At 38.8% G+C, this 12,064-nt stretch overlaps 1 protein-coding gene across 20 annotated transcripts in view; it reads right to left on the bottom strand.

Annotated features, from left to right (window-relative positions):
- MGA (MAX dimerization protein MGA) overlaps window positions 1–12,064 on the bottom strand; it is a 176,461-nt gene that overhangs the window by 84,988 nt on the left and 79,409 nt on the right. For all 20 annotated transcript variants that reach the window (XM_047736813.1, XM_047736812.1, XM_047736824.1 and 17 more), the window contains exon 2: window positions 9,307–10,437. In XM_047736813.1, the coding sequence (XP_047592769.1) occupies window positions 9,307–10,370 (1,064 nt within the window). In that variant the 5' untranslated portion in view covers window positions 10,371–10,437. The remainder of the gene's footprint in view (window positions 1–9,306; window positions 10,438–12,064) is intronic.

The following is a 12,064-nucleotide window of genomic DNA, read 5'->3' as shown; positions in this document are numbered from 1 at the left end:
AAACAAGATCCTTACTCTCAAAAAGCTTATAAGCTAGTAAGAAAAGCAGAATATATACTAGCCAACCCACTAAGATGATAGCTGATGAATGCCATAAAAACCCTGAAAGACCAAAACAGAGAAATTCACTAAAAATAAGATAATGGATTTTAAAAAATAAGTATGAAACTAGACCTGGGAGATGAGGGGGTTTTACCAAAGGTAAAATAATATGCAGAAACACCTAAGGTATTAAAAGCAAAGGGAATGGGTGCCTGAATGGCTCAGTGGGTTAAGTGTCCACCTTCAACTCAGATCATGATCCCAGAGTCCCAGGATTGAGCCCCACACTGGGCTCCTTGCTCAAGAGGGAGCCTGCTTCTCTCTCTCCTGCTCCCCCTGCTTGTGCTCTCCATCAAATAAATAAATAAAATCTTTTAAAAAAAAAAAAAAGGCAAAAGGAAGTATTAAAGGAAAAGGGGTGAACAGAGGTGGCTGAAGTGCAGCATACTCAGGAAAGTATGGTACAAGATTAAGTCCAAAGAGGTAAGACAAGCAGCCTTTAAAGTATAATAATAAGCCACTGAGGGGTTTTAAGAGAAGAATTGACATAATCTAATTCACATTTTTCAAAGAACATTTAGTCTGCTAAGTAGAGCATAGACTGCAGGGGAGAAAAAAGCAACTGGGAAACCAGTCAAGATGGTATACAGTGGGAATGGGTGTTTTGGACCACCATGTTAAAAAAGAGACAGTACAGAAATCAGTAGGCTCATACACTAAGGCTGGAGATATAAGTTGGTTTTAAACTTTTGTTACTGAATTAGGCAATTAATCCAATTTTAAAACCTGTATACCCTTTGATTCATGCAGTTCCATTCCTATGAACTGATCCTTGTATTTGGAAAAGTGTCCAAGAATATGTGCATGAGAAATTTCACTGCTACATTATTTGTCATGGCCAAACAACTGAAACAATGTCAAGGTCCATCAAGAGGCCTGATTAAATTCATTTTATGGATATCAACACTGCCCTCTGAAAATGCCTAACATAGGATATTCACTGTTGAGATTAAAAAAGGATTCTAGACTACAGAGCACTGTTTTGCAAAACCACTTCATACATTTCTAATTTGGTATTTGTAACTTAATCTCTTCTTTCCTATAAGGTCAGAGTGGTTCTTCTCTATAATAATGTCATTCTCACTTCTTGCATTCTGACATGGGGGAAAAAGGTAATAAACACCTTCGGCTCAGGCCATGATCCCAGGGTCCTACCTTTTCCCGTTTCTTGGGGAAAAAAATACATATACCAGTGATTCCAGGTATACACAAGGTATACACAGTGATTCCAGGTATACACAAGGAATACACGGTGTTCAATTAGCCAATCAAATGTAAAAAAAAATTTAAAACTATGCCACACACGGAAAAGTTGAAGGATCTGTGAATGTTGAGGTTTAAATTATGTAGAAGGTAGTAATATCATTAAGGCAAGAGTTATTTTGGTTGGGGCTTAGAAAAGTACTGAAAACAGAAGATAGTCAGTCATGTTTAGTTAATGCCTAAATAAAGGAGAACACAACTCTTGGCGGGATATGAAGAATTTTTTGTCCAATGTTTAAACGTCAGTCACATCAAAGAGGGTATTGGATTAATTCTGCCCTCTAAAACTACAATTACCTTAAAAAAAGAAAGTGAAGCAAACTTATAAAAGAGGGAGCACAAAGATAAAAAGACACAAATTTCAACTTACACAAAATAAGCAGTGATCCAGTAATGAAATTAGCTGCCTCAAAAATTTGTGAAACCAAAGCAGATAAAAACAAACAAAAAAAAAAAGACTATGTGTTGACAAGATGTGGAAGTAACAGGATTGTTGGTAGAAGTGTATAACTGGTAAAATCATTTTGAAAAATTCTAGCATTACATATCTACTAAAACTAAAATACAGCAATGCTATGCCCCAGCAATTCTACTTCCAGATATATAACAAAGATTAATGCACATGTCTACCCGAAGTCATTTTCAAGAATATTCATAGTAGCTTTATTACTAACAGTCAAAACTAGAAACAATCTAAATATCCATCAACAGAACAATGTTGGATTTGTGGAGGGAGGCAAAAATAATGTACAGATTTCCAATGTGAAAGACTAATAGCTAATAGAAAAGTAGATTTTTCTTTGGTTAGAGTTTATTTGTCAGGAAGAGAGAAGGAGGGAGAGAGAGTGCACAAGCAGGGAGAGCAGCAAGCAAGCCAAGGGAGAAGCAGGCTCCCTGCTAAGAAAGGAGCCCAACTCGGGACTCAATCCCAGGACCCTGGGATCACAACCTGAGCCGAAGGCAGACACTTAACAGACTGTGCCACCCAGGCTACCCAGAAAAGTTTTAAGATGAAAAAATGGGGGGGAACCTGGGTGGCTAAGTGGGTTAAGCCTTTGCCTTCAGCTCAGGTCATGATCGCAGAGTCCTGGAATCGAGCCCCGCATCGGGTTCTCTGCTCAGCAGGGAGCATGCTTCCCCCTCTCTCTCTGCCGGCCTCTCTGCCTACTTGTGATCTTTCTCTGTCAAATAAATAAATAAAATCTTAAAAAAAAAAAAAGATGAAAAAATTAGTTGGAGGTGGCAATTACAATGTACACCACAGGTAAAATTCCAGGAGTCAGGATAATTTAAAGGTGTGGAGCTAAGAAATCAAATCTAAGCTAGACATATTATTGGCTTTCAAAATAATCAATTTTGGGCACCTGGGTGGCTCAGTTCTTAAGCGTATGCCTTCAGCTCACGTCATGATCCCAGGGTGCTGGGATCCAGCCCCACATCGGGCTCCCAGCACAGTGGGAAGCCTGATTCTCCCTCTTCTTCCACTGCCCCTTCCTGTGTTCCCTCTGTCAAATAAATAAATAAAATCTTAAAATAAAATAAAAATAAAAGTTAAGTAATCAATATTACATGAAAACAGAAGACAAAATCAAGAATAAGACCGTAAGAACAGAATACCTGGAAATACCATTATTTAATAAATGGCTGAATACATTAGGAGGAACCAATGAAGACAGCTGGGAAATAAAAGGAAGTATGAGGAGTTAGGAGAACCAGGTAAATGGTATAATAAAGACCAGGAAATAAAAAAGAGTTTAAATTAGTAGGAGATGGTCAAAAAACAGCATATGTAACAAAGCCTAGATAGTGGTCACTAAATTCACAAATAAAGAACACACTGAGGATATTAACTGAAACAAAATGGAATGATAGGATGTAATCTATTTCAATGGATTAAGCACAGAATAGACAAAGAATAAAAGTAAAAAAAATGTGTATGATTTAAAAAAAAAAACTAAAATCAACAAACAGTAGACTGGCAAACTTTTTGTGTAGAGAGAAACATAGTAAATACTTAAGGCTTTGCAGGCCTCATATAGTCCCTTTTTTTTTTTTTTTTAAAGATTTTATTTATTTGACAGAGAGATCACAAGTAGAGAGAGAGAGAGGAGGAAGCAGGCTCCCCGCCTAGCAGAGAGCCCAATTCAAGACTTGATCCCAGGACCCTGAGATCATGACCTGAGCTGAAAGCAGAGGCCTAACCCATCGAGCCACCCAGGCAGCCCCATATAGTCCCTTCTTACATATTCTTATGTCCATACAAAACAGGCTGCAGGCCAGATTAGCCAACACCTGCCTAAAATAATCTGAGCTCCCAAACAAGCATTTGGAGACAAAGTTTGCATACAGCTAAACACTGTTTTCACAACTGAAAATAATGCTGTTTCTTGGAGCATGCATTTCAAGTTGTTATTTATTTTTTCCTTTCAGCAACAGATTATGAATTTGTAAATCGGAACCATTTTCTTGATCCAATAAGAGAAGAAGCTTGACCACGTACACCGAAAAACTACTGTCTATAACAAATACACCTGACCCTTTCAGCTAACAAACTCCTTCTTACCCGGGCCTCCAAAGTAATTTTAAAAATAAATTCTCAGGGGCGCCTGTGTGGCTCAGTCACCTAAACATCCGCCATGATACTCTTGATTTCCACTCAGGTCATGATCTCAGGGTCCTGGGATCAAGATCCCCATATAAGGGACACCCCCACCCTCAGCAGGTAGTCTGCTTGAGGATTCTCTCCTTCTCCCTCTGTCCATCCCCTCACTCAGGCTCACAAGCACACACACACTCTCACAGTCTAAAAATAAATCTTTTTAAAAAATAAACATAATAAAAATAAATTCATTATAATGTGCATAAAAATACTGATAGTGAACTGTTCAAAAATTCTTTTTAATTGTGTTGGGTAATTAAGATGATTAGGACTGTGGTTGGAAAACCAGTTATTATAGATGGCATTCACTAGTTAGAACTATAAAAAAATACTATAGTGATAAGCAAAAATTGAAAAGAGCACTCACTCTAAAAACCACATTTAGAAAAAGCAAAGCACTATTTTGTCCATAAACAAGTCAAGGGAAACTCATAAGCATGGGGATTTCAAACACGAAGAACAGTAGTTGTTAATGGGGATATGAATTAAGTGAGAAAGAAAAGGAAAAGTACTGGGCTGGGATTTAGTTCTGCTACACTTGTTTTCTAACATTCCAAATGAGGCAAGTTCCTGATTTTTAGTTCCACATGTAAGAAGCCTGGAAGTTGCCACTGTATCCTAAACAAGTAAAAGGCTAAACAGACTGAAAAATCAACTCTTCTTGGATCTCTAAGAGGTGGAGAGGTGAAGACACAGTGCAAACTACTGAGACAGACAGGTGAATACAGGGGGTCATGGCTTTAGTGCAGCAGAGACTAATAAGTAAAAACCAACTCAGGAACCAGTGCCAGCCAGGGTAGAAAAACCTGAATCAAAACCGACAAATTGCTAGAGGCTCAGTGTGAATAAGTCTGTAAGTTAAAAACTCCAGTACAAAAAAGAACTCCCACACTTTTTATGAGCTTTATCCCCGGAAGCTAGACCAGGTTCTCACAGTAGATATCCCCTCACAGGTAGGAGTACCAGGAGCGCAGGGGAAAGTAACAATGAGGACTCACATCTAGAGAAAGTAGTTAACCAGGGCCTAACTGACCTGAACAAGAAGAACTCCCACACTTTTTATGAGCTTTATCCCCAGAAGCTAGACCAGGTTCTCACAGTAGATATCCCCTCACAGGTGGGAGTACCGGGAGCACAGGGGGAAGTAACAATGAGGACTCACCTCTAGAGAAAGTAGTTAACCAGGGCCTAACTGACCTGAACAAACAGAAATAGCCAAAAGCTCCTACTCTGAAAAGATCAATAAAATCAATAAGCCTCTAGAGGCAGCTGACTGACTCAGTAGGTAAAACATGTGACTTCTGATCTCGGGGTTGTGGGTTTGAGTCTCACAATGGGTGCACAGATTACTTAAAAATAGTAACTTAAAAAAAAATCAGTAAGCCTCGAGCCAGGCTTAAAAAAAAAAGAAGAAAAAGAAGAGTATACAAATTAATCAAATATATAGGGGTGCCTAGGTGGCTCAGTTGATTAAGCAGACGACTCTTGGTTTGGACTCAGGTCATGATCTCAGGGTCCTAATATCGAGCCCCGCATCAGGCTTCTCTGCTCAGCGGGGAGCCTGTTTCCCCCCTACTCTCTCTACGCCTGCTGCTCTGCCTACTTGCGATCTCTGTCAAATAAATAAATATTTTTTTTTAAAAAAACACACAATACTATGTACATTATTACCCAAAAAAAAAAAGAAATGCCTAAGTATAAATCTAACAAAATACGTACAAGATTGGGCACCTAGCTGGCTCAGTCAGTAGAGCATACAACTCTTGATCTTGGGGCCATGTGTTCAGGTACCACACTGCGAACGGAGCTCAAAAGAAATAAAAAAAAAAACAGCCCCCCCCCACACACAAATACAAGATCTACATGAGGCAAGTGATAACACTCAGATAAAAGAAATTAAAGAGCTAAACAGATAAAGATGTGATTGATACACACACACACACACACACACCCTGGAGTATTACTCAGCCATAAAAAAGAACGAAATCTTGCCATTTACAATGACATATATGGAACTAAGAATCAAGCTAGGTGAAATAAATCAGTCAGAGAAAAGACAAATACCATGATTTCACTCATAGGTGAAATTTAAGAAACAAAACTGATGAACACAGGGGAAAAGAAGGAAAGATAAAATGAGATAAAAACAGAGGGAGGCAAATCATAAACTTTTAACTTACAGGAAACACACTGAGGGTTGCTGGACAAGATATGAGTGGGGGATAGGGTAACTGGGTGATGGGTATTAAGGAGGACCCTTGATATAATGAGCACTGGGTGTTATATGCAACTGATGAGTCACTAGATTCTACTCTGAAAATAATACACCATATTAACTAACTTGAATTTGAGTAAAACCAAAAAAATAAATAAGAAGCTAAATAGAAAGAGATTCCACGTTCACAGATGCACACAATCAATATAGTCAAGCTGGCAGTTCTTCCCAAGTTGATCTAAAGGTTCAATGCAACCACAACTAAAATCCCAGCAAGTTATTTGTGGATACTGATAAACTAATTCTGATTCTAACGTTATATGAAGAAGGAAAAGACCCAGAATAGCCAACACCCAACACAATATTGAAGGAGGAAGGAAGGGCGCCTGGGTGGCTCAGTCAGTTAAGCGTCTTCCTTGGCTCAGGTCATAGTCCCAGGGTCCTGGAATCCAGTCCCACATGGGGTTCCCTGCTCGGCAGGAAGCCTGCTTCTCCCTCTCTCTCTCTGTCTGCCTCTCTGCCTACTTGTGCTCTCCCTATATATAGCTGTCAAATAAATAAATAAAAATCTTTAAAAAAAAAAAAAAAGAGGGAGGAGTACAAAGTTGGGAGGGCTGATACTCCCCCACTCCACGCTTATTATAAAGTAACCAACACAGTGTGGTATTGTGAAAGAATAAACAAATAGGTCAGTGGAACAGACCAGACAGGCCAGAAATAGCCCCCCATAAATACAGTCACCTGATCTTTGATAAAGGAGCAAAAGACAATACAACAGAGCAAAGATCATCTTCTCAACAACTGGTACTGGAATGGCAGGACATCCACATGCAAAAAACTAAATCCAGACACACCCCTTCCACCCTTCACAAAAAAAACAAATGGATCAAAATGGGTAATAAACTGAAATGTGAAACACTAAACCATAAGAGTCCTAGAAGAGAGCACAGGAGGAAGCCTACATGTCGTTAAGTATGGACTTTTTAAATACAGCACCAAAAGCAAGATCCATGAAAGAAATAACTCGCAGGCTGAACTTCATAAAAATAAACTGCTCTGTGAAAGACAGTATCAAGAGAACGAGAAGAGAAGCCACAGACTAGGAGAAAATACCTGCAAGAGCCATATCTGATAGAGGACTGCTGTTCCAAAATACTAAAAAAAAAAAAACAAAAACAAAAACAAAAAAAAAGCCTCTTAAAACTTAATTTTTTTTTTTTTTTTTAAATCAGAGAGAGAGAGGGCAAGAGAGCGAGCACAGGCAGACAGAATGGCAGGCAGAGGGAGAAGCAGGCTCCCTGCCGAGCAAGGAGCCCGATGCAGGACTCCCAGAAAAAGTATAATTTAAAAATGGACCATAGGGGTACCTCAGTGACTCAGTTAAGCAGCCAACTCTTGATTTCAGCTCACCTCATGATCTCAAGATTGTGTGATCAAGCTCCACATCCGGCTCTGGACTCTGGACTCTGTGCTTAGAGCAGAGCCTGCTTGAGAGTTTCTCTCTCCCTCTCCTTCTGTCCCTCCCCAAACTTATGTGCTAAGTAAATAAAACCTTAACCCAAAAAAAAGAAAAAAAAAAAAAAAGGACTACAGACCTTAACAGACACCTCACCAAAGAAAACATACAGACAGCAATTAAGTGCATGAAAAGAGGCTCCACATTGTCTGCCATCAGGGAATTACAAATTAAAATAACAAGATACTACTATACACCTATCAGAACTGCCAAAATCCAGAAAACTGACAACATCAAATGCTGAGGAGGTGGCAGAACAACAGCAAGTCTCATTCACTACTGCTTGGAATGCAAAACAGCACAGCCACTTTAAAAGACAATTTGGAAATTTTTTACCAATCTAACATCTCCTACCATATGATTTAGCAATAACGTTCCTCGGTACCTACTCAATCTGAAAAACTGACATGAATGTTTATGGGAGCTTTATTCATAACTGCCAAAACTTGGAAGCAACCAAGATGCCCTTTAGTAGGTGAATGGATAAAAAAACTGGTACATTTAGACAATGGCGTACTACTTAGCACTAAAAAGAAATGTGCTACCAAATCATGAGAAGACAGGAAGGAAACTTGAATACATACTACTAAGTGAAAGAAATCAATGTGAAAAGGTTACATACAGTATGATTCCAACTATATGACAGTCTGGACAAGGCAAAGCTTGAGAAACAATAAAAAAATCATAAGTTGCCAGAGGTTGGGAGGGAAGGGAAGGATTAACAGAGCAGAGGATTTTTAGGCAATGAAAATACTATGTGATATTATAATGGTACATACAGATCATTACTTGCCCAAATTCATAGAATATAAAGCACTAAAAATGAACCCTAATGTAATCTATAACTTTGGATGATTATGACGTATCAATGGTTTATAACCTGCAACAAATATATTACTTTTGTGGGGGGTGCTGATAGTGGGGGATGCATACGTGTCAGTAGAGGGTATGTGGGAAATCCCTACACCTTCCTCTCAATTTTGCTGTGAACCTAAAACTGCTCTAAAAAAATTAAGTCTTCAATTAAAAAAAAGGAAGTATTGCAAGTTCAAATAAAAAAACAACAGCACATGATGCTATTTTAACGTATAAGGCTTTTCAGCTTATTTTGTAGTCAACTTGTGGATATTAGCTGTCCACAGAGCGTTAAATTCTGAAATAGATAAAAGTTTACTTTGTGTAAGTTTACTTCTGTGCCTCAACTGTTTCAGTTATGATCTGAAAGTATTTTCCTTTCCCTCCCCCAATTAATGAAGAGTTCTCTCTATATATATTACCAAGGAACAGTCATGTACAATCAACAAAATCCTAAAAACTTTATATCTAAATGAACAAGGTCCCCATTCTGAAAAACCATCTAATTCGCCTATAATTCTAAATCCTAAACCCAACTCATATTCATTACAAAAAAATGAACTGTCACTTCGCAAAATGTAAAAGCAACTGTGGTATATTTGATACTGGCTTAAGTCAGTAGTCCACACAACCAATGTATTAAATCCAAATTTTTCCTTTTATCTCTAAGAACAGAAAGGCTATTATATTACCTACCTTTCGGAAACTTCTTGTTTCAATTGAGGAACTTCACCAAGAGCTGAATCAATATCCATGAAACCAAGAAAGTCCTGTTTTATACTAAGAGAAGGCTTCTCCAAACACTTGCCTGACGTTTCATGACCCCTCGATAAAGAATCTGAATCAGTTAGCTGTATCTCTGACCCCTCACCTTCTGTAAGACGGACCCGCTGACCAGGAGAACTGGGAACACTATTCCCTTCCTGGTCAGAGCTGTTCTTTTGCTTTCCATCTCTCTGGGGTTTACTATTCAGCCCATCATCCCGGAAGCCTTTAGCAAATGGATTGTAATCTATTTTCAGCTGGGTAATCTGAATGTTCTGGTAAGCTGTTACTGCAAAGAATTCCGTCTGTGGAAAGGTAAAAGTGTGAACACCAGGGCCATTTAACTGTATTACTTCAGTAGCCTTTTCTGCAGGCACCAAATGAAGCCTCGGCAGGTACCGATGCATAGAGTGCAAGATGATATGCCCCTCTTGGTCCAATGTATTGTTGGTAAGTTTGAGTTTATAGAAAGATACTGGTTGATGCATCCAATAATGACCTGTGGAAGGAGATTCTGGATGAATAAAAACCCTCCCCAAAACATGGGGCTCAGCCTTCCCACTTGGTTCCCACCAGCGACCATTCCACTTATAACGATGGTTATCCACAGGAGATATATCCATGACAAGGATATACTTCATATTTGAATCTAAACCTGTTATCCAGTAACGACAGTATGGAAACATGCGTCTTCCCTGCTTGGTCAGAATCATCTCTGTGCTTCGATGATAGAATTCATTCCACATACTATTGTTATCCAGAGTGACAGTGATTCCTCCCACAGTACAATCAGCTGGAAGACAAATCTTCCCTTTAGATTTTCCTGGTGATGACACACTGCTAGCCAAAGCACAGGCATCCCGATTAGTAACCAAAATTCCTTGATCAGTTTTGCCATTTCCTGGCTGTTTTAGGATGACAAAAAAGGTAGGTGCTGCTCCTGCCACTGTTCCACCCTCTTGATTAGCCAATATAATCTGCTGTTTCTCCTCCATGATTCCAGTGGGAAACTCAGTCGTAAGATAACTGTAGTCACCACATAGTCACAGTGGCCTTCCCAGCCTGCAACAAAAAACAAACAAAACCCTTTTCAATCAAGAGAATGTTTGTTTTGTTATAAATACAAGAATAATCATGTTATCCCCAAAATGTATTCCTCAACTCTCTGAAGTCTCTGAAGACTTTGCTTCTACCTTTCTCTCACCACTCTAAGGATATTCAGTCCAGAATATTTAATATCTTTTAAAATTCATTTTAGGGGCCCCTGGGTGATTCAGTCAGTTAAGCAGTTAACTCCTGATTTCAGCTCAGGTCATGATCTCAGGGTTGTGAGACTGCTTGGGATTCTCTCTCCTCTACCCCTCCCTCTGCCCCTTCCCCTGCAATCTCTCAGAAAGAAAACAAAAGGAGAATAGAGGAGGGAAGAGGAGAAAAAAGGAGAGGAGAGGAAGAAACAGAAAGAAAGATCTCATTTTAATCGAATTACAGTTGACCCCTGAGCAACTCAGGGATTATTAGGACCTTGACTTCCCCTCACTGCACACACAGGTGAAAATCCACATGTAACTTCTGACTCCTCAAAAACTTAAATACTGACAGTCTACTGCTGATGGAAGGCTTACCATAATATAAACAGTTGATTAATACATTTTGTATGCTATATATATTATATATTGTACTCCTACAGTAGAGAAAAATTAGGAAAATCCTAAAAAAGAAAACATATTTGCAGTTCTGTACTGTATCAAAAAATAGATAAAACATAGGAAAACCAAACACCTATAAAAATGTACATAATGTCAGAATACGAGAAATGCAAATGAAAACCATCTTGACACTGTCTTTTACCCTATCACACCAGCAAAAATCAAAATTTGGTAGAGGTGTTGGAAAGGCTGCAAATCAACCAACGTTCTCATCTAACAAGATGCTGGACTATAAAACAAAAGAATCTCTATGATAGAGGGCAACATGAAAATATAAGAAGTACAAATGCATAGATCCTATGAAACATCAGTTCTTCTAAGGTCTTACCTTTTTTTTTTTTTTAAAGATTGTATTTATTTATTTGACAGAGATCACAAGTAGGCAGAGACGCAGGCAGAGAGAGAGGGGAAAGCAGGCTCCCTGCCGAGCAGAGAGCCAGATGTGGGGCTCGATCCCAGAACCCTGGGATCACGACCTGAGCCAAAAGCAGAGGCTTAACCCACTGAGCCACCCAGGCGCCCCTCTAAGGCCTCACCTTAAGTATGCACATGCACGCACAGACACACATCCATAAGTGATGCATACAAGATCCTTCCCTGTATTTCTCTGTATAACAGCAAAGGACTTTGGGGGTGTGGGAGAATCCATCAAGAAAGACTGGTTAAATAAATGGTGCTACATCTAAAGAATGGAATACTCTGCAGCTAAAATGGTAATGTATAAATATTAGGGACTCTTATTTAACAAGATATGTTAAGGGCAAAATGTTCCAAAGAGTGGTAGATTACGCTACACTTCTTTATAAAGTTAAAAACAAAAACCCAAAGAAAAAAACAAATAGGTATGTATTTGTCTGACATATATAGACTATTTGTGAGGAAACAAAAGGAACTAGCATTGTTGGCTGTAACAAGGGAAAACTGGGAGGATGGAAAAACATGTTCTAAATTTTTTCCCTTGTGAAAGTACAACCTATTCAAAA

Source organism: Lutra lutra, chromosome 7, assembly GCF_902655055.1.
Source record: "Lutra lutra chromosome 7, mLutLut1.2, whole genome shotgun sequence".
In the NCBI taxonomy this organism is placed as follows: domain Eukaryota; kingdom Metazoa; phylum Chordata; class Mammalia; order Carnivora; family Mustelidae; genus Lutra; species Lutra lutra.
The sequence above is the reverse complement of the archived record's forward strand: the minus strand, read 5'-3'. Positions and strand labels throughout refer to the sequence as shown.